The 23,591-nt window shown below is 40.4% G+C and overlaps 1 protein-coding gene across 1 annotated transcript in view; it reads left to right on the top strand.

The window, feature by feature from the left end:
• The window catches only part of BRCA1 (BRCA1 DNA repair associated), a 50,016-nt gene that overhangs the window by 9,264 nt on the left and 17,161 nt on the right, over positions 1-23,591 (top strand). Inside the window, exons 6-14 of the mRNA XM_074941024.1 lie at positions 1,050-1,195; positions 2,203-2,308; positions 3,294-3,339; positions 6,565-6,713; positions 8,095-11,562; positions 12,754-12,839; positions 14,768-14,942; positions 19,886-20,018; positions 23,061-23,260. Coding sequence (XP_074797125.1) covers positions 1,050-1,195; positions 2,203-2,308; positions 3,294-3,339; positions 6,565-6,713; positions 8,095-11,562; positions 12,754-12,839; positions 14,768-14,942; positions 19,886-20,018; positions 23,061-23,260 — 4,509 coding nt within the window. The remainder of the gene's footprint in view (positions 1-1,049; positions 1,196-2,202; positions 2,309-3,293; positions 3,340-6,564; positions 6,714-8,094; positions 11,563-12,753; positions 12,840-14,767; positions 14,943-19,885; positions 20,019-23,060; positions 23,261-23,591) is intronic.

Raw genomic sequence — 23,591 nt, 5'->3', positions numbered from 1 at the left:
TAGTTTTGTAGTTTAAAATTAATACTAATAATTTGTTCACTGCTAGTCTTAAAATCAATAACTTTCTTTTCTGGGGCTTGGAGCATTATGTACAAGATACAATTGTACATACAGGACTTCTGTTACTGTTGCACATGATGTATTAGTGTCCAGTTCATGGATATTTAATGGTTATGGTGGAAGAAAGTTTACATAAGTATGGCCATACTGGGATCTCTCTCCTGCCATCCATCTCCATCCTCTGACAAACAGAGGCTAGGGACACCCTTCCTTACCCATCCTGGCTAATAGCCATTAATGGACTTAACCTCCATGAATTTATCCAGTTCTCTTTTAAACCCTGTTATAGTCCTACTCTTCACAACCTCCTCAGGCAAGGAGTTCCACAGGTTGACTGTGTGCTGAGTGAAGAAGAACTTCCTTTTATTTGTTTTAAACCTGCTACTCATTAATTTCATTTGATGCCCCCTAGTTCTATTATTATGGGAACAAGTAAATAACTTTTCCTTATTCACTTTCTCCACGCTACTCATGATTTTATATACCTCTATCGTATCCTCCCCTCGTCTCCTCTTTTCCAAGCTGAAAAGTCCTAGCCTCTTTTAATCTCTCCTCATATGGGACCTGTTCCAAACCCCTAATCATTTTAGTTGCCCTTTTGTGAACCTTTTCCAATACCAGTATATCTTTTTTGAGATGAGGGGACCACATCTGTACGCAGTATTCAAGATGTGGGTGTACCATGGATTTATATAAGGGATATAATATAATCTTATAATATAATATAATCTTATATAATAAGATAATCTCCGTCTTATTCTCTCTCCCTTTTTTAATGATTCCTAACATCCCGTTTGCTTTTTTGACTGCCCCTGCACACTAAGGGGACATCTTTAGAGAACTATCCACAATGACTCCAAGATCTTTCTCCTGATTAGTTGTAGCTAAATTAGCCCCCATCATATTGTATGAATAGTTGGGGTTATTTTTTCCAATGTGCATTACTTTACATGTATGTTTCCTAATATTTTTCTTCTATCATTTCTCAGTTTTAAACAGTCAGGATTTTTCTAAAAAACCTGTAGAAACCAATTCTACTGAGCTCCTGTGGAAGGAAGGTTCCATCATCCAAAGTAAGGGCTACAGAAACAGACAAAAAAGAATTAAAGAACAAGAGCAAGAAAGTCCTACCTTGGTAATTTTTCTCTTCTTTTTATTCTTAATCTCTCCTGCATCTGGAATATCTTCTGATGGCTAGTGATTTAGGAATGCAACTCTGAGTTAATTTAAATGAGCCAAAATCCTTATATTGTGTTGGTTTTTAAATGACTATTTGACTGAAATAACTCTCCTTAAAGATGTTGCTTGAATAAAAGGGCTTCATTACTTTTTAATATGCAAGGTTGTAATATATATTAATTGTTGCTGAAATTACTGCTATGAGGTTTTTTCGACTAATGTATAATGGTGAATCCTAAATGAATAACTATTAAAAGGACATTGCAGACTTAAAAAAAACTATAAAAGAAAATTACTTGACATTGTAATAGCCCGTAATAATCTTGAAAAATAAAAACTTTTCAAATGTTGCCTTTCCACTTCAGTGTATGTCCTATGAGAGCTGACAGTAGCATGAGCTTCTGTTGGATATTTTTTCTACTCCTGTGCAACTGGTGATGTTGGGGGAAGAACTGATTTTTGCAGCAGAGCTTTAAAAAAACTTGTTTAGTTTACAGTCTACCTAGCCACTGTTTAATTTTTTGGTAGTAAAGTAGTGAATTTGAAGAAAATATTCTTGGCTATTTATAATCAAAGATATTTCCCAAATGGGTGGTAATTTTTTTGAGCCTAAGCTCGTTCCCAGGACCCATTAGGACGCTTGTCTGATCTGCCAAATATTGAATAAAATCCTATGCTAAATGTGGCAGAACTGTAACAGAAATGCTTTGAAATGTTAAATGAGTAAAAATTACATTTCTGCTTCTATACCGGAAGAATGTTTGTTAATTGCCTCTCAAATAAATCGGGTAAAGCCACTCTCATGAACTGCACGTTAAAGTTCTGTACAGAGTCTCCAGATACAAACATTCTCCCTTATGCTCCATAACACATCTGACCGTCCTACAGATTATATAATTCAGCCTGACGGGCTTACTTTTGTTTTTTGCAGTAACCACTTCCTCTGTACTCTTTTATTGGCAGGAAGCTAATGCTGGTGCCCAGGTTGCAGACAACATGGTCAGGAGGAGTTCCCTCAGAAACAAAAGGCAGAAATGTGAATCTGGTAAAGCAGTGTACATTGAATTTGGTAAGAACCCCTGAGTGTAAATGTACTAATCTAAAGCATAATAATGCTTGTATAGCACCTTCTGCCTGTGCATTGCAAAGTGTTTTACAAGCAGTTCTCTCTGTTTCATAACACAAGAACAAGGGGACATTTTAATTGTATTGGGTGGGAAATTCAAAGGTGATTAAATACTTTTTCAAACAATGTGTAACTAAAATATGAAACTCACTGCCATAGGCAGTTTGTGAGGCCAAGAACTTAACAAGATTCAAAAAGGGATTGGGTAGTTATATGTATATCAAGAATATCCAGACTTGTTAAAAATGATTATGGTAATTAAACCTTGTGCTTCAAGGTTTAGGCCAATCTCTAAGTGCTTGAGATCAGGATGAGACCTAATGTTGGGGGCAGATTATCCCACATCTGCCTACTGTGGGGTTTTGACACCTTCCGCTAAAGCAGCTGGCACTGTCCACTGTCAGAAACAAGATACTGGACTAGGTGGAGTTCAGGTCTGATTCCATATGACAGTTCCTGTGTTCCTAATTAATTTAGACTTGCACCATCCTTGGGAGTGCAGAATTCTCCACTTATAAAAAGGAAATAAACTGAGCCACAGAAGCCTGGGCTGGGATTAGAATATAGCCAGAGCTCCCGACTTAGTCTCATGCTTTAGACACTAGCCAATGCCTTCTGTATTGGATAAAAAATTAGAAACTCCAATCAGAACTTTTCTTTCACTAGCTGGCTCTGTATAAAAAGTTTTAGTACATTGTTTTGTGCTGGGAGCAACAATGTATCTGCACAGAGAAATTAGACTCAGCATAAGTTGCTGGCATGATCAAGGTGGAGTTCACACAGTACAAGCTGAAAGAACTTAACCGTGAAAAAGACCAGGGTATAAGTGCTTGTGTGAATGCAGCACATTGAAACAATGACAAATCCTGGTTTGCTTTTTGAATCTTTTCAACCAGAGTGCTAATCGCTGATTTGGTTTTTTTCCCAGGATCTGATTCTTCTGAAGATCTTTTTAAAAAAGCAGGTGGTTGTGGGTAAGTAAAAGAGAACAATACTTGGAATGTTGCTGGTATTTTCTAGTTTAGCTCATTTAACCCCTTCCTGTTGGGTTACAGAGGATCAGATGTGCTGCAGTGCTGTCAGGAGGGACCTACCGCTTTTAGTGACGCTAGGCACCTTTGACAGATTTTTCCAAATAGACAGCAATGCTGTAGTAAACATTATTCACAAAACATGTCTGAAGACATGTTTACAGTTAAATCCCATTTCTACCCACATTCTGCACTCCCTTGACAGCTAATAGTAGTGTCCCAGGATTCACATCCAGAAGTCATTATGGAAAATATTACGCTTTTCAGTCCTTCATACATTTCCAGATACCATCGTTTTTTCACACTTTCAAAAGGAAAGCCATTCCTAGGCTTCCAGTTTCTTCAGAGTAGCCTTCTTGGTTGGATGTATATGATCCCAGATAATTTAATTCATCTACTCCCTCTACAGCTTGACCATTAATCGTAATGTCCATTTGTATCATGTTATTATTGATCATGGCAACATACAAGCATTTCATTTTTGCCACATTCAGGAATAGTCCCGATTACATGTTTTTACAGGCTCCATTATTCATTGCATTGTGTGCATGGTTGCAGCAAAAAGTGTCATGTCATCATCAGCATATCTGAGGTCAGTTAAGAAGTGTCCACCAATAGAACCTCAGCTCCTTCCACTTTCAAAACCTTCCAAAGCTTGAATTGTAATAAATTTTGTGAACATGTTGAAAAGACTTGAGGGCAAAATTCACCCTAGTCTCGCACCCAGCTCAATGGAAAACCAATTGCTGCTGTTCACACCATGGTCTGTTGTTGACAGAAGAGACTTGCAATGAGTTCAGTTCGATGCTTTGGAGTCTCCATGTCTGCCTATATCCTCCACTGATGGTTATGTCCAATGGTATCACGTAATCAATGGGTGTTTATACTCCTTGTTTTCAGTTATATGGATATTTGCAAATTTGATCATCTGTCTCATTCCTCTCTGAAATCACATAGTTGTGGTGGTAGTTCTGCTCCTATCATACTTCATGGTATCCTGAATTATGTAGAGTAGCACTTTGCTCATGTGCGATATCGGGGAGATGGTACAATAGTTACTGCATTCTGTTATATCCCTGTTCTTTGGTAAGGGCAGAAAGATTCCCTTTGTCCATTTGTCCAGCCAGTTTTTAGTCATCCATACATCATTGCAGATTTTCCACATGAGATCAAAACTGTGGACACCAATCGCTTTTAGCAATTCTGCTGATATGTTATTCACCCATGGTGCTTTCCTAGGCTTAATTTTCATAATAGCACACCCCGCTTCCTCTCTCAGGATTTATGGCTTCAGCTCTGTATTCTCTTCTCTGCTGTCATGTGTAGTACATGGTTCTGATGAAGGATACAGATTGGCACAGTAATCGCTCCACTTGCATTTGATATCGTAATCTTCAGTAAGAACTCTATCATCGTAATGTTTTATTATGGTTGGTCGTGGGGAAAACTTTTTAGTAAGGAGACTGACCACTGGGAGAATAGCTTTTGCAATATTACTGCCTTTATAATTCTCAAGTTCCTTGCATTTTGCCCTATTGTGTTTACTCTTGCCATAAGAACATAAGAATGACCATAGTGGGTCAGACCAATGGTTCATCTAGCCCAGTGTCCTGTCTTCCAGCAGTGACCAATGCCGGATATTTCAAGAACAACAGAACAAGTCAATTATCAAGTTCTATAACTCCTGTCCTCCAGTCGCAGCGTCTGGCCGTCTCGTCTAGTCTGCCTTTGAATCCATCTGCTCAATTCCTTGTATTTTCTCCTGCATTCTTCAGTCTTCACGCCTCTCTTTCACTCTGCATTGTGTTTTTGCCAGCTTGAACACCTTTTCCATTAGCTGTAGTGCCATCTGACCCTGGCTTTTTGGAATGTGTGGTTTGGGGGCTTTGAGCATGATAGTTTTCATTTTATTCCAGAGTTTATTCAGGTTGTTCTCCTCTTTCACCTGTGACGACGACTCAGGTGCATTCTTTACAGAAGTCATGTAGTTTTTGTTGATTTTGGACAGGTCCAGATGCAGTGGACCTGCCAAACATGTTATCCTAAGTTTTAATTTTATGTTTGAGGCAAACAGTTGATGGCCTGACTTACAATCTGCACTCAGGAAAATCTTTGTCCATTGAATGCTTGTTCTCCAATGTCCATGCATCATTACATCGGTGATTTGGATCTTTGTCACACTGTCAGATGACCTCCATGTCTATAAACGTCTAGGATGTTGGGTGAAGATTATGATTGTAATGACTAGATGATTAAACAGCAGAATTCAACTAAACACCTTCCTCTCTCATTTTGTAAACCCAGATCATTGTTTCCCCTTACTACTTTGAGAGCTTACAGCTCCAACTTTCTATTTCAGGTCTCCAGTTACAAGGGTGATATCTTTACTTGGTGTTTCAATGAGTGTCTTTTCAAACCGTTCATAGAACTCATCAGTTGCATTGTCATCAGCTGCTGTTGTAGGGACATAAACCTATATGATCAACATTAACTGGCTTCTCTCTCAGGCAAATTGTGATGATTCTGTTGCTGACTAGATTATGTCCAAGTACATACTTGGATGTTTCCTTGGATAAGATAAATGTAACCACTTTTTCTCTCACTTTCACAGAGCCTGCATAGTACATGGCATACCCATCCATCATCATGAAATGGCCCCTGCCATTCCATCACAGCTCTGAGATTTCACATATTTCTATTTTGCATCTTTCCAATTCTTTGGTCACAATGGCAAGCTTCCCTTCCTACACAGTCCTCATGTTCTAGGTTTCTATTCTGATGATTCATTTATGAAGGGTCAGGTCATTCTTTTCCTTGGTGCAAACATCAGGTACTGTATTTTTCAAAGGATTTGGTACAGCACCATCATAACCACAACAGTTCGTTTTCTCGGCCCCCCCCCCCCCCCCCCGTATGAGATAGTTGTAAAATCAGGTACAAGGGGGAAAAAGACTTCAGAAAGGGTTACCCACTCTCCGAGGGGATCTGGGTTGGATGAGAATGAATCCTGAAAGATGATGTCTTCAGAGGAGCAGAAATAATAATAATAATTACCTGGTAAATAATCTTTGTTTGCTATGGGGTATAAAATACTATTTTCTGATTATGTCCGAGCATTATTGCACTTGTGACTACATGGATTTTCTTTTTCATAATCCTTCCCAACAGAATGGGACACACAGAATTATTTCAGACTCCACCTCAAAAAAGAGAGCATGAGGAAGAACTAAAGTATGCTGAGAAGGAAAGTGAAAGTCCATACAACATGTGGCCTAGCACATCAGATGCAGGAGAAATACTCTCATCGGATATCTTAGGTATGTGTGATATTTTTGTGACAGACAGTGCTTATGGACAGGAAGGAAGTTTGAAATTAGAGTATTAATTTTGGCTTCCTATAAATTAAAACTTTCATTTTCATGTTTAGGTAATATGCACACTCAGTACTGTACTGAATTCATTTTTCTTGTTGACTTTGGCTAGAGTGTGTGTAGTTTTGAGGCTAACTGTTTACAGATTAGACACACAAAAATGTTAGACATTTGGTTGTCTGTATCAGACTCAGATATTTAACTGTCTGTGTGCATGGAAACAGAAAAATGAACTTGTTTAAAGGGCAAAACAAATTCTTCTCTGCATGGGTTCCTATATCACCCTCATCACGGTAGTATCTGAGTGCCTTCCGTTAGTGCATTAAGCATCATGGTGAACACATGTCACGTGGTTCAGTGTTTCTCCCATCCTCTCCCCATATGGAGAATAGTGTGTGCAGTGAACTATATTGGTAGGATTTTGTTTTTGTTTTTAAATTAAAGAAGACAAGTTGAAAAAGTACGTCTTGCACTTCAAGTGGAAAGTGGTGAGGTTTGTGATGGTCCTTAGTTCCTGTGGGACCTCATTCCACAATCTCATTTCACGTCTCTGCCTCCTGCACAGACGAGCGTTATCCTTATGGGAAAAGTTCCATTTGCAGCAGAGTAGTCGACCAGAATTCTCATCCTGGAGCTTTAGTCATCTTTTAGGTGTCCTGTGCTCAGGCCATAGAGCACCTTGAAAATAAGGACAGAGACACTGAACTTGATTCAATTCAGAGAAATTTCAGGAGCTGCAGGGGTTAATGAGGCTCTTTCATGATTGTATAATCAAGCTACTCACAAGCAGTTCTGCCTTTCTTTTGCTGGTGAACTTTCTGTTAATTCCAGGTATTCAAACAAAGTCTGCTTTTGTAACTTACTCATACTGGTTGTCATAATTATATTTCTAAAAATGTGTTGAAAGACTGGCAATTGAAAGACTTATTGTAGTTTAAATGGAATAACATTGTATAGAATAGACATTAAAACTTGATAACATGCCCACCTAAAAACGCAGAAAAATGAATGACTTGGTGTTAATTAGCCTTTGAAGATCAGGGAATAGAACAGTGTAGAGGGAGTAACAAAAACTCTGAAATTAAGTATCCTGGAAAAATGAGAGAAGAGCTAGGTCTGGAATATCTTTTGTTTAGTTATCTAGTGAGTCTGGTAGTTGTACCTGAGTGTTCATGTAGGTAGGTTTTTTAAGCTATAACTAGTTTTTATTAATAAAATTAAAATTCCGTGTATTTGCAAACAAAATATTAGCTGTTAAGCACTTCATTATTCCTGTGTACACAAACCCTGAGGTGCTTAACAGCTTGTAAGTCTTATGTATTTTCAGGTGAATGTGGTGTCTCAGAGGAAGACAGCAAAGGCACTTGGAATGGCATCGAAGACTTCGAGGCTGCTCAAGTGAATGTGGCTGAGGGCCATTTAAAAGAGAGCCAGGGCATTTCTGCTTCAAACTCGCAGGCAGAACAGCGTGACAGAACAGCGAATGCCAGCTCTTTACTGAATGAGGACACAAGTTTATTCCACAGTGCAGAAGAAATGGATGCTGGGGAAACTCCATTTAGTAGTGAAAACAAAGAGTCTGGCTTAGCCCACAGCTCAGAAAACCAATTAGATAAAAGCAAGAAGTCAGGTAATGGTGTCCAGCATACAGAAGCTGTAGAAACATGTCAACCTGAGAGTAACTCCCTGCATGAAAGGGAACCTGCTTCAGAGAGTCTATTGCAGCCCAAGACTCTTCACGGCAATCCTTTGAGTCAAGTTTCTGGGAAAAGACTGAAGAGAAGCATTCAAAAAGTCAACGAGTGGTTTTCTAAAAGCAATGAGATGCTCTCTTCTGGTTCCTCCCAGGATGCTCCTGCTGGGGCAGCTGACACAGAAGATGGAGATTCATATTTATCAGACAGAGAGTCCTGTATTTCAGAGAAGACTGACCTGATGGTAAACTGCATGGAAGTTGTGGTGGGATGTGAAAATGATAGGAGTTTGTCAAAATCAACTGTGCATAACATTGAAGATAAAATATTTGGGAAAACATATAAAAGAGAGAGGAAGTCACACCCTCTTGTCCACACGAGAGAGATGCCACTGACTCCAAAAGTGGAAGATGTTACTACTGATATGAAACCCTCAAGTAATTCCAGAACAAGTAAATTAAAACGGAAAAGAAAGACTGCCTCTGATCTCCAACCTGCGGACTTCATCAAGAAGAGAGATGAAAAGGATCTAAAGAAGCACTCTGAGGGTGTTAATCAGTGCATTGTTGGTAGAAATGCTCGAAGGAAAAAAGGTGGTGAAGGTTCCACTGTTGTTAACGGGAGTCCCATGGGTGTGAAAAATGGGGACAATATATCAGCAGAACTTTCCCTCCGAGAGGGGGAATCCATATTGAAAAATGATACTGAGAAAGTAACTTGCAACAGCACTGATGGAAAGCCGGCACAGGATACCTGTGATCGAAAGAATACTAAAAAAATGAGAAGCTCATTAACGAAAAGAAGCAGACATTCAGCTAGGCCTGTGTGTGCTCTGCAGCTGGTAGTGGATAGAAACTCAAGTTGCCCTGATCAGACTGAGTTGCAGATTGATAGTTACCCAAGCAGTGAAGAGCCAAAAAAAGTTGATTCAGAAAATAAACGAGTCAGACGCAGCAGGAGGCTTCAGTTACTGACTGAAAAAATGACAAAAGAAACCAGGAGAAAAAGTGAGCCAAACGAGAGAGCAAGAAAGCATGCCAGTGAAAGCAAAGATTCCTCCTCTGGATTGCAGATGAATGCGTTGGTCCATGTCCCTGAATGCAAAGACCCTGATGAGCAGCAGGATGTACTGAACCATAACATACCTCTGTCAGACACTGATCTGAAGGGCAATGCCTTGGAAGTAGATAAAACACCCCGTAATCCTGAAAATTGTTCTGATGGGATGCAAACTGGAAAAGGCCTCTTGTATGACGAAATATCAGTGGAGGATTTAAATGCTTGTTCTGTTGTGCCTGATACAGATTCTCAAGATAACAAAAATCAAGGAAGCCATTCACTTCTGCAGCCTCATTCCACAAATGTGGATCAAGCTGCCTGCCTAGTGCAGAATTTGTCTGAGAATAATCAGTGTGCTGCAGTCGAGCCCAAGAACAGAGAGTTGTGTGCGTGTTCACCCAAGACTAATAGACATTGCACAGAAAATGACTTGGAAAGTTTCAGAAACTCAAAGTCACACGAAGCTAAAATCATTTCAGAGTTGAACACAGAAACTGAAGACAGTGAGCTAGAAACACAGTACTTCCGAAATATGTTCAGACATTCAAAAAGACTGTCATTTACCCTTCATCCTAGTCCAGTGAAGGAATCTGTGACTGAAAGCACTGCTTCTGAAACTCTAAGGAAATCAGGTGCTAGCAGTGTAGAATATAGGCATAACAATAGTGACTTAAAAAATGAACCTCCATATGTTAAAAAAACAGTGGGCCTGGATGAGGTTTGTGAGAGAGATGAGCCTAAAACATGTGAATCTGCTAAAGGTATTTCTGGGCGTAGTCCAGGAATTCACTTTTCCAGGGACACCGAATGTGGACATGTTAGTGACGATGGCAAGAATATTTCACAAGTTCCAGATCAAGTGCAGTTATTCTCACCACCAAGAGCAGCCACTGCCAAGATTAAGAGTAGGAGCAGGAGCAGACTGCAAAAACAAAGGCAACCAAAGGAAAAAAGAATTTCACCTGAAATGGTGATAGAAAGTCAATTAAGTCAGAACCTAAACAAAAGTAACGGAAGCCTAGGTGACCAGAGTAATATAGAAGAGCGAATTTCCCAAAGAACTGATTTAAGCACAATTAATGAAACAGGAAGCAATCAAGGAGTAAAAGCTGAAGAAGCTGAAAACAAAGGGCCAGTATTAAATTTTCAATCCAAGCCAGTGCTGGTATATCCTGTAGTTTGTCAACAAAGCCCTGCTGAATTTAGCTGCAAAGTAATTGAAAAGAACGGTTATGAAGGGGAATGCAAACAAGTAAAGAGTGATAAAGAACAAGTATCCCAAATTGCCAGCATAGGTGTGCCTGAGTGCTTAATTTCAGAGGAGGCTCTGGAACAGCCCACTGAAGGTACTAGTGGTTTTCCATTGCTGTCTGAGACCCCTGATGGCTTATTGTGCTCTGCTGGTGACATTAAAGAGAACATAAGCATTTGTGAAATTGATAGGAAAGAAATTTCTGCGGTATTTGTTAAAACAGGTGAGAGAGCCTCGTTAAGAGAACTGGACAGTGGCAGCAGTAGTTCTAAGTCTAGGTCTCAAAACTTTGTTCGGGAACCCAGAAGACCAGCCTGGAAATTGCAGTCCTCCGAGGAGGATTCTAGTGAAGATGAAGAACTACCTTGCTTTCAGGCATTAATATTTGGCAAATTAGTAAGCACACCATTGCAGCCTACAGAACAGATCATGTCTACAGTAGAGTCTTCATCACCGGAAGAGATTCTAGCATTGCTGAACAGTAGCAGTGGCAATAATAAAGCTGTACAGAAATCGCCTGGAGTCATCTTGAGAGATACATGTGTTTCTCCAAGCCAAGAGTCAGAATGCTCAGTTAACTTATTTTCTTCCCAGTCCAACATGTCAGAAGATTCAACCAATAGACTACAAGAGCTGAAGAAGCCCATAACACTAGCTCCTTGTTCCAAAGAAATGAGCAGTTTCAGTGGAAGCAGAGAAGCTAGTCCAAATGGTAATGAAGAGCTGACAGGAAGAAAAACTGATTTGGAAGATGGACACCAACGAGACCAGAATGTGCAACCAAATTTAGGTACAAAGCAAGATATCCTTGCTCCAATTTATTATTTGTATTACTGGATACTTAGGAGTCCCATTGTGTCAGGTGCTGTACAAACACAGAACAAAAAGATGGTCCCTGCCCCAAAAGCTTACAATCTAAGTAATGTGCAATCAAATCAGAAGTATAAATAAATTTACTTTTCTGCATTTGTGTTCATTTTTGTTTCCTTTAAGTTAAATTCTCATAGTAATTCTTAGAGCAGAGAGGAAATGACTAAAATAGAGCCTGGAATTAATTTGGCCCCAACCCCTGTTGACTAAAGGGCTGAATTTTCATATGAGAATTTGATTCCTGGATCTGCTGACAAAACTTCACTGTTTGTTCTAAGGTGGTTTTTCCAGAAAAAATATCCATTGAAATGGTAGTCGATATCTTTTGCTGTTCAGCTCTACATTACTTACTACTCTGAGAAGTTTTAAATTCACAGGATAATTACTTTTTTTTTTTCCCCTAAAGATGCTTGCATAAGCTATTCTTAGGACACAGACCTAAGGTAAAATTTTCTAAAGCTCTTAAGTTCCGTTGATATTAAGTGATACTTAGGATGGGCATAACTAGGACTCCTACGTACTACAGTAATAGAAATAAATAATAATATTTTTCAGAAGTGCCCAGGTGACTTAAGAGCACCAGTCCCATTGGAAGGGACTTGTGCTCTTGTTACTTTGATGCTTTAGAGCAGTGTTTCCCAAACTTGGGATGCCGCTTGTTCAGGGAAAGCCCCTGGCGGGCTGGGCTGGTTTGTTTACCTGCCGTGTCCACAGGTTCGGCCAATTGCAGCTCCCACTGGCTGCGGTTCGCCGCTGCAGGCCAATGGGGGCTGCTGAAAGCAGCGCAGGCCGAGGGAGCCGCAATCGGCCGAACCTGCGGATGCGGCAGGTAAACAAACTGGCCTGGCCCACCGGGGCTTTCCCTGAACAAGCGGTGTCCAAAGTTTCGGAAACACTGCTTTAGAAGATCACTCCCTTAAGGAGCCTGTGTGCTTAAGTCACTTCTGAATATGGGACTTTTGCTCCTAAGTCATTTAGGTGCTTTTGAAAACATCACCCTTAATCTCTGTATTGTGAACGTACAGTGATGGGCCCCGTGGTGAGTGAGAGACGTCGTTGTTGTTATTAGCTGTACTTTTTTATATATGAATCATAGCTTTTGTTTTTCAAGGTGAAGCATCCGGATATGACAGTGAAGCCAGTCACCAAGGAGATTCTTCTGGGCTGTCCTCCCAGGGTGAGATCCTTACCACACAGGTATGCAAGTTCATGCACTGAGCTCTCTAACTGCTTAACGCACTTTCCAGATATGGTTGGATAGTATAAAATCTAGGAACTAGACAGTCATGTGAAAATTATGGAGCTACCATCACTGGAAGCCACAGATCTACAGAAAAGGTGCGGTTAGTTTCAGCTACTAAGCTATCCAGAATTGCAGAGCTGCTTTAATGCTGATATTTGTCAGATTTTGCTGGTTGACCTCAGTCCAGTTTCCAGTGGACAGGTCTCCCCACAGAACTTCCCCTTGGCCTCTTGTCACACCCTGTTGGCTGTCTCAGCAGAGAATCCAAGGAAGAATAAACTTCACCTTTCTGTTGTGTGGGTGGCCCTTCCATGTTCAAACCAGTGTGTGCTGCGCTATTGCAAGTCATAGTTTGTACCGGTGTAGCACAGCTGTGCTGTGGGTTTGCAGTGGTGCAGCTTCATTGGTGACTGAGGCCTTGTCTACACGATAGAGTTAGATCGACACAAGGCAGTTTTCATCAACCTAACTACGTAAGTGTCTGCACTAAAATTTTGCTCCTGCGATGTAACTACCTGGCTACGCCGACTTAAGAACTCCATCTCTATGGAGGCATAGAGTCGATGTAATTAGGTCAGTGCAGTGTTGGTGTAGACACTGTTTTTCTTTCAACAACTGTTACTGGCTTTCAGAAGCCGTCCCACAGTGCCCCACACTGACAGTACAATCAATACAAGTTCTGCCGGTGAGGATGTGCACCACTGACACAAGGAGCCAAGAGTAGACACGCACAAGCAATGTAATTACTGCGGCGGCTGTATGCCGAAGTAAGTTATGTCGACTTAATTTTGTAGTGTAGACATGCCCTGAAAAGCCCAATGTACACAAGTCCTAAGAGCTTTGGGCTGGACTTACTGAAGAAAGAGTTATTCTTCTCATTTCTATCTTGGTCAGTGATGCAATAACCAGAAAGTTCCACATGGTGGCAGTGGTGGAACTGGCAACGTAATAGCCACTGTTGTTATAGAAACCACCTCTGTCCAGCTTGGAAAACTGTTTGTTTATAAAAGCATCCTTTAAAGCCATGTATTCTGTGAGGTGTAAGAAGGTAAATGGCATATTTTTAGTAGAAGGCACAGCAGTTTTCAAGGATCAGACACAGCATTAAGAAGGGAAGGGATGCAATATTTTCCTATTTGAAAACAGCTGTTGGGATTCTGAGTTATAGTGGAGAGCAAACATAAATTTTAATTAGAGGCTCTGTACTACCACTTTCTAAATAAAAGGAGTACTAGTGGCACCTCACGAAAGCTTAAATAAATTGGTTAGTCTCTAAGGTGCCACAAGTCCTCCTTTTCTTTTTGCGAATACAGACTAACACGGCTGCTACTCTGAAACCTTTCTAAATAAAGTGGCCTATTAACCCTTCATGTACTAGGCTCAGTATGCCTGGAATTCATGTAATCGGGACCTTTGCCACTGCTGAATAAATAGCATGTGCAATTTAGGACCAATTCAGTGGGCATGCAAGGGCCATTTTGTTAGACGTGTTGTCTTAGGGCATTCAACAGGTTAAGATGACTGGAAGGAAAAAGTAGTAATCGATTATTGGAATTGTGTAAATCATTCTGTAGAAGCCAACGCCTGTATTTGCTGCTCACTGCGAGGCTGTGATAACTTGGAGTCTGTTTCAAAATGTTTTGCAATTGCAAAGTGAATGTATTTATTTATTTTTTTCTTCTGCCATGACATGGTTTGTTTTTACAATAAAAACTCTCAGTAATTTCCCAAGCACCCAGTATGTAAATGAATTCGATTCAGTATGTTGAATCAGAATTGTTCTGCTGTGGTTCCATTCACAACTATTTGAATAGAAATTATTTTTTACTGTTTAGCAATTGAGCTGACTCCTGGTAGCACAATGTAGTTTCTTCTATTGCAGCAGAAGGATGCCATGCAAAACAACTTAAAAGAACTTCAACAGGAAATGGCTGTGCTTGAGGCCGTGCTGGAAGAGAATGGAAGCCAGGGCTTTGAATTCCCAACCCCACACAGTGAACTGCCTCCTTCCAGAGTGGAAGGAACACTCGCAGTGGGACAAACGAGACCAGCTAGAGGTAACAGAACATCAATGAAAATTATTTTTAACCTTTGTTCCAAACAACTTGCTGAGAATCTCATGATTTTTTCCCCCAGGAGCTGAGGTGTTGGGTTGAGCTGGCTTAATCTTAATATAGTTTTGCTTAAACTCAATTATTCAGTGAAATGCACAGGATATAATAGTGGCGTTTTTGTGCTTATATGATTTACATGGTAAAATTCATAGGCTACAAAACACGCACTTGTCTGTTCCTGACTCTCATAAAATGATTCTTGCTTAAGATATTTTCAAAAAGAAATTAGGTAGGCCTCATGGCTTAGCAATACTGATCCATGCTGCTTGTTTTGTGGGCATTCGTTCCAGTCTGACTGTCTTTGGTCCCTTGGATGGATGGGGGCTGTGAGAGCTGCTAAATCCTCAAGAGGTCTCCACCTTCTTTCACTGTAGGACTGTCCTTTGGCAAAACAGAATGGAGTTGATTTCAGTATCGCTTGGCTGTAGGAGGTGATGCAGGACAGGTCCAGACTGCTGACAGGTAGAGAGGGAGGAAGTAGATGTTTTATAGTGGAGTGTAAATTCTCTGGACAGGATGTGAACAGAGTCCCTCCTTGGGGACTGCAAAGAAGAGCACTGACTCTGAGAAGTATTTAAATCCGGTGTGGGCAAACTACAGCCTGCAGGCTGAATCCCACCCACCAGCTGTTTTAGGCTGGCCCTCGAGCTCCTGCTGGGGAGTGGGGGCTGGGACTTGCCCCGTTCCGGTGCTCTAGCCGGGGAGTAGGGTCAGGGGGCTGCTCCATGCAGCTCCTGGAAGCAGCAGCATGGCCCCTCTCCGGCTTCTGCATGCTCCAATGGCCCCCTCTGGTGCTCCAATGGGAGCTGCAGGGGCAGTGCCTGTGGACGTGGCAGCGTACAGAGCCGCCTGGCCCTGCCTCCGCATAGGAGCCGGAAAAGGGACATGCCACTGCTTCCAGGAGTCGCTTGAGGTAAGCACTGCCTGGAGCCTACATCCCTGAGCCATGCCCCAACTCCCTGCCCCAGCCCTGATCCCCCTCCCACCCTCCGAACCCCTCGATCCCAGCCCGGAGCACCTTCCTGCATCCCAAACCCCTCATCCCTAGCCCCACCCCAGAGCCCGCACCCCCAGCCAGAGCCCGCACCCCAACCCCAGCCCTGATCGCCCTCCCACCCTCGATCCCAGCCCGCAGCACCCTCCTGCACCCCAAACTCCTCATCCCCAGCCCCACCCCAGAGCCCATCCCCCTGCTGCCAAAGTCCTCAACCCCTGCCCCCCGCACTCCACCACCCCAGACCGGAGCCCCCTCCCGCACCGTGAACTCCTCATTTCTGGCTCCACCCCAGAGCCTGCACCCCCAGCCAGAGCCCCCAGCCCCAATTCTGTGAGCATTCATGGCCTGCCCTACAATTGCTAGTCCCAGATGTGGCCCACCCCTGATTTAAATTATCGTGGGAAACTTACCGTATGAATAATACGCTGAGGATAGGGTGAGGCCCCCTGCATGTGTGTGTACTAAGGAAAGGGCTTTAGTTAGGCTTTTGAATATGACATTTCAAAGAAATTCATAGATTTTTTTAAGGCCGGAAGGAAGTATTGTGATCATCTAGTCTGACCTGCATAACACAGGCCAGAGAACATCCACCAGCATTTCCTACTTTGGGCACAGTAGCTTGTGGTTGAAGTCGCACACGTTTAGAAAAACATACAATTCTGATTCGAAGACTTCAAGTGATGTTGTATTACCACATCGCTTGGTAAGCTGTGCAATGGATAACTACCCTCGTTGTTTAAAAATGTACGCCTTATTTCCAGTCTGAGAGACTTATTTCTGTCAGTTACCCTTCCTCTTTGAGGGCAGCTGGAATAATCTGAATACTAATATGTGTAATAATACCTTGTGTTCAATTCATTATCCTGTCAAAATTTACTGGCTGTGGGAATATCACTGCAGGGTTCTTTAAGGTAGGGTCCAGAAGTGTTTTTCATCACTGCTACAGGGGGCCAGTCAAATGGCACAAGCAGCCTATGGTTTCCTGACTGTTCTTTCGGTTGGTGTCGCTAGCATACAGTGTGCTGCGTATGTCTTTGGTCTTGTACCTATAGTCTTTCTGAGAACTGAAGTCTCTTGTCAGTGCAGTATGCTATGGCTACACCAATGGCTCTGCTGCTTATGTGTTACTAAGTTAATTTTTGTTGTTGCTCAGGAGTTCATGGATGAAACACTAGAAGAGTCGGTTGCCATGGTTAGTGGTTTAAAGTGTTTTTCCATCCACATGTTGTTTTGTGGCTGTCTTGCGTTAGTTCATCTCCTAGATAATAAAGCCCACAGTCTTCTTGCAGTAAGCAGCACAGTGCTCCTATTTGGTGTATTTGCTTTGACTCCAACTAATTGCTGACTCCATTCTAACACTGAGCTCCTTGTACACAGGGATTTAGAGAGCTAACTCTAGAATATCCTGCCTCTGCATCATCTGTGCCTTGAGGTCTGTAAATAGATGGTTTCTCTCTGGCTCGCTCCTTAAAGGCTTTGGGCATTTAGCTAAGATGAATCCCCGCTGTCGATTTATTGTTAAGGAGAGGTGGGCCTAGGTGAAGCCACGATGTTACTTTAATGCCTTGACTTCCTAGGCGTGCACTACTGCATAGTTTGTGTCGTTTTATTCCTCCTTCCCACCTACACTAATAGAGGGAGGGCTTTTGTTGGAATTTAGCATTGTTAGGTTTCTGTTTGTGTTTTGGAGTCCTTCTCTCATAGTACAAGGGACGCTGTCACCTGAGAACCAAATTTCTGATACTTGTTTTTCTTTCTTTTGTAACCAGTTGCACCTTAAATACTAAACTGAAAGAAAAAATATTTTTTGTTCAGTTTGTTTACAGTGTGCATCAGACAGAACTCTGGGCAGAGTCAGTCAATTGACAATTTCATTTCCTAGTTTCATACTCAAGGGTGAGGTCACTGTACTAATGTACAGTTCCAGGAGCCTGTGTGTGTGTGCTCTTTCGCAGTCATTCTGTGAACTTGTAACTGTGCAGTGTGCTTGCCTCCCACAAGGTGGGCATAGAGCTCTTCCCTGTGTATCACAATCAGTGGAACTGAAGTCAGAGGACACATGATCCCTGGAGGGACTGTTATTGAGGGGACAGCAGGGGAGCGGGTGTGTCCCAGAGGTAGACTGCAAGCAACTCAAACTCATGGCCAAAGCAGGCTACCAGGTTTAATAAAGTTCCATTTATTCAACTTAACCTGCATTCAGCTTCACTCATTGTGAATGAAACACCCTGGACTCTTCCACAAAGCAGAGTGGGGACTGCAGGTACAAGATGAAGCCAAAGAGAGACCAAAAGAGCTGGGGGCAGTGGGGCCAGGCAGAGCTCCAGGGCACAGGCAGGGGAGCAGGTCACACAAATATCAGGGAGCAGTGCAGCCTGCATAAAATTAAAAAAGGAAAAAAGATACAAGTTAAAAAATGACCAGGCTGAATCATTTAAAGGCACCTTTCAGAAACTTGGGTTTAGAGGTTGACAAATGTCAAGAAGTCAAAGGGCTTGTTTACATGGGCCCACAGTTCAGACTACAGGGGTATGAACTGCAGTGCACACCAAAGTGCTGTGCTGGAACTGCCTCCTATGGATGCTTCTGGTGCGAACTGAAAGGTACTTAGTTCACATTAACATAGTCCCGTTTGAAACGATAATGATAGTGATGGAAAATGGAAATTCCAATCACAAATGTGCCTGGAACATAATGGCTTTTTAATTACTGTTCATAACCCTTTCCTTTTTCCATTTGAACCGTGTATTCAGCTGCTGTGTGAGCAGTTCTCTTATGTTTTGAGTTCAAAAATATCCTGTACTTTAGGAATATAATTCATGTGATTAAACTTCTTCTATGTCTCGTAACTGAAAAGTGTGTTGACACTGGTGGGCCTAATTCGGTATGAGAGACACATTATTCCTGATGGAGCTAACTTTTGAATGAGTGTTTGTGTGACATTTCTAAATCCAATAAGCCAAACTCATAAGATAACTATAAATACAGTGTTTGAGCATTAAGTTGGGAAATCAATGATTAGTTTCCTTCAGGCTAGAAAGTGACTTAAAACAATTTAATTAATACAAACCTTGTTTACGTTGTCATGCTAGAATATGGATTTCAGGCTTTCTCATAAAAGCTTAAAACTGATTACAATTATTGATGGTTTGTTAAAAATTACAAGCATCTCCCAGCCATTAAGCATTTGCCTTTCTAAAACACTTACTGGTGAACAGAGATATGTTAATATGTTTTTGAGGCTTTATAAATAAAAAGTGTATAAAATAGCAGAATTTTGCCTTAATGTTTCTACTTTTCCCTATTATTTCATCATTAGTTTCACCTAACGCATCAGTTGACACCTTGTTTTTGTAAATGATTGACTATATGAAGTTTGCTATGTTTCAAATGGGGAAGTATTTTATACACATTTTGATTCAGGGACATTGGGATTTTATAGTCTGTAAGATGTAACTTTTTCTTTTGCAGGGGTCAGAAATTAATATGGTTTCATTTTTTTCATGATTAGTGCTGCATTATAATTCTGCAGAATACTAAAAATTACATAAAAACTAATCTCATTTCACCATTATTGACAGTAAAATGTGCCACTGGCACTATAGTTCACTCAAACCATGTATGGTTCGTATGTAGCTGTGTGTCCTTAGCCTAGAAAATTCTTCTTTTTCAGTCATTCTCCTGGTGATAAGAGTTGCATATGCCTGTTGCTTTACTTGATGTTTTCCATTTTTTTTATCTGGAATACTTTCTGTTTTAAAACAAATCTGATTTGTCTCAAGGTTGCTGCTTTAAAGAAATAATTGAATTCTTACCTTAAGAACAAGGTTGAAAATACTAGTGTTTTTATTTCTCTTGGGTTTTTGTAAATATTGTTTTTCTTTTGAAGGAACAGCATTAATTTCAGAAGTAAATCTTGAAAATCACAAAATCAGCAGTTCAAAGGGACTTTCAGCTGATGGGTTCCATGTAATGCCAAGTGATCATTCCAACACAAAAAATAAAGAGCTAGAAGAAGAAGGGTAAATGCTTTTTGTTTGTCATTTATGGTCTTCTACGAACAATTAGCACCTTGAAGCAGAAGAGCTGCATTTTGTTAGTATTTCCTTGATTGGCAATTCCATTTCTAGCCAAAATAATATTTATTTATTTATTTATTTATTTATTTAGATATCATGTAGCTTGTTCTGTCATCTGTTTAATGACAGACACGCAAACTATTTCAGTGATGCAGGATTAACCCTTTTGCAGCATGCATACAGGAAACCGGAGTTTAGAGCAGACTTGTTTTTCCGTCATTCGGGATAGAGAAGTAGGGGCTGTTCTTGTGTTGACTGTGTAGAGATCACTGGGACCTGGAAGTTTCTTTTCAAGGCCTTCCAGTCTATCAGTTCAAGTAATAGGGATAAAATCCTGTCCCCACTTAAGTCAATAATTGACTTCAGTAGAGATAGGATTAAACTAGAGATGGACTATTCTACAGAAGTGTGATTAGTTTACAAACGATCCATATTGTATTGCGCCCTGAAGTTATTTATGGCCAGTGCCTTTGGTTAGTAGAAAAGGAAGAGGTTGGCTTGCATTTTTAAATGAAAACAGGCGCACACCATAGAAATAATTGAAGGGTGTAAACATCAGGGAAGAAGAAGAATAATTCAGGTTGATCTGAGGAAATGTAATTACAAGTAACAGAACCAAATTGAGTAAAGGGGAAAACTTCAGGCTAAATATCATGGAAACTTGCCCCAGCAGGGAGATTTGCTAGACTGGAATAACAAAGCCCCATCAACTAGATCCTTTAAATTGTACTGTACAAAATACTAGAAAACAAATTGTAGGGAGTAAGTCGCCATTGGGCTTTGGAGATGTTTAGTAGGTCTCTTCCAGCACTAATTTCTATGATGTGTGCCCAGAAATAAAATGTTAAAACTAAAATTACTGGCAGATACTCTGTCTGTAATAAGATGTAAGCATAGGGAAGACAAACCTCTTCTATGTAACTCAGTGCAGGAAGATAGTTTGAAATATTTATTTATTCAATCACCCTTGTTTAATTACTGTTTGGTGGTTGATTGTGTGTTTCCTAAATGTAAGCAAACATTGCATATGTCTGTCAAAGACAGCTGGGAGATGAAATAGGAACTTGAGGTATTGGTTGGAGGAGGTAGAGGAGAAAAGATAAATTGGGCTGTCAAGCGATTAAAAAAAATAATTGTGATTAATTACGCAATTAAAAAGATTAATCGTGCTGTTAAACAATAATAGAATATCATTTAAATATTTTTGGATGTTTTCTACATTTTCAAATATATTCAATTACATCACAGAATACAAAGTGTACAGTGCTCACTTTTATATTTATTTTTATTACAAATATTTGCACTGGTAAAAAACAAAAGAAATAATATTTTTCAGTTCACGTAATACAAATACTATAGCGCAATCTCCTTATCATGAAAGTTGAGCTTAGAAATGTAGAATTATGTAAAAAAAAAAGGGAATTAAAAAATACAACAACGTTAAACTTTAGAGCCTATAAGTTCACTCAGTCCTACTTCAGCCAATCGCTCAGACAAACAAGTTTGGTTACAATTTGCAGGAGGTAATGCTGCCCGCTTCTTGTTTACAATGTCACCTGAAAATGAGAACAGGCGTTCGCATGGCACTGTTGTAGCCGGCGTTGCAAGATATTTACGTGCCAGATGCGCTAAAGATTAATGTCACTTCATGCTTCAGCCGCCATTCCAGAGAACATGCGTCCATGCTGATGACAGGTTCTGCTCAATAACAATCCAAAGCAGAGCAGACCGACTCATGTTCATTTACATCATTTGAGTCAGATGCCACAAGCAGAAGGTTGATTTTCTTTTTCGGTGGTTCGGGTTCTGTAGTTTCTGCATCTGAGTGTTGCTCTTTTAAGACTTCTGAAAGCATGCTCCACACCTTGTCCCTCCCAGATTTTGGATGGCACTTCAGCTTCTTAAACCTTGGGTCAAGGGTTGTAGCTATTTTTAGAAATCTCACATTGGTACCTTCTTTGCATTTTGTCAAATCTGCTGTGAAAGTGTTCTTAAAGCAAACATGTGCTGGGTCGTCATCCAAGACTGCTATAACATGAAATATATGGCAGAATGTGGGGAGTTCAGTCACAAATTTAATTAATGCATCAGGTGACACTGTAAACAAGAAGCAGGCAGCAGTATCTCCCATAAATGTAAACAAACTTGTTTGTCTTAGCGATTGGCTGCGCAACAAGTAGGACTGAGTAGACTTGTAGGCTCTAAAGTTTTACACTGTTTTGTTTTTGAGTGCAGTCATGTAACAAAAAAATCTACATTTGTAAGTGACACTTTCATGATAAAGAGATTGCACTACAGTACTTGGATGAGGTGAATTGAAAAATACTATTTCTTTTGTTTATCATTTTTACAGTGCAAATATTTGTAATAAAAAATAACAATATAAAGTGAGCACTATACACTTTGTCTTCTGTGTTGTAATAGAAATCAATATATTTGAAAATGTAGAAAAACATCCAAAAATATTTAATAAATTTCAATTGGTATTCTATTGTTTAACAGTGCGATTAATCGTGATTAATTTTTTTAATCTTAATTAATTTTTTTGAATTAATCATGTGAATTAACTGCAATTAATCAACAGCCCTGATATATTGGTCCTGTGAAATCAGCAAAGATTTCTGTTCTTTTTAAGGGAGACCCAGGTTCTAGCAAAGTTTCTGGAACCTAGATGCATGGAGAAAAGACCAAAATTAAGTTTGTTTCACAAGGCTGGATAGTGTGGTGAATACAGCTGGTATGTTGTTAAGCAGCAAGTTATTAGCATTTATCCTTTGGGGTTAGTTTGAGAAAATTTACATGACAGTTCGATATGTCGACATGCAGTTTTTAAAGTATTTTAATCAATTTTGAATTCAACGGTACTGCTTTTGTGCCTTCATACTAGTTCTGTTGCTAATCATTCCCCAACATGTAATTCCACTGTTGCTATCCAATGTCTCTGATAGCTAAGGAGATGATAAATTGTTCATAATTTTTTTCTAGTTTGAGGTCGCCTGCTTTACAGCTTTCCCATCCTAAATCCCATCTTTTAAAAAAAGAAGCTCTGGAGCAAGGCCACTGGTGCCCGAGCCTTTGGAAAGCCAAAACTCACTCTCAGGAGGGAACATGTCAGCGGGTTGGTGTGGCAGTGCTGCTGGAACAAGAGGCTATGAAACAATGTAATCAGTATAGAATTGAATCAGGTAACTCATAGGACTGATCAAACCCAGCATATGCGTTTTGGCTTCTACTTGTACCCCAATCATGGTCTGGTTTATATCTCCATAATGAGAGAGATCGTAAAGAACATGCATTTAAATTAACTATATAGTGTCGTCTTGTGAATCAAGAGACTTTTAATCTTCTGAAACCTGGATAATTCCTGGTGCTGTTTGGGAGGGGAAAGTTCTCTGATACAATAATGAATTTTAATGTTTTAGTCCCAAATTCATAGTATTCTCAGGAAATGCTAATTGTATCCTGATAGGTTTCACAGGTGTTTGAGCACCTTAGCTCTAGATCAGGAAAAATTAT

The sequence above is a fragment of the Natator depressus genome, chromosome 27 (genome assembly GCF_965152275.1).
Source record: "Natator depressus isolate rNatDep1 chromosome 27, rNatDep2.hap1, whole genome shotgun sequence".
Taxonomy (NCBI): domain Eukaryota; kingdom Metazoa; phylum Chordata; order Testudines; family Cheloniidae; genus Natator; species Natator depressus.
Note: the sequence above shows the minus strand (reverse complement) of the source record. Positions and strands in the feature narration are given on the sequence as shown.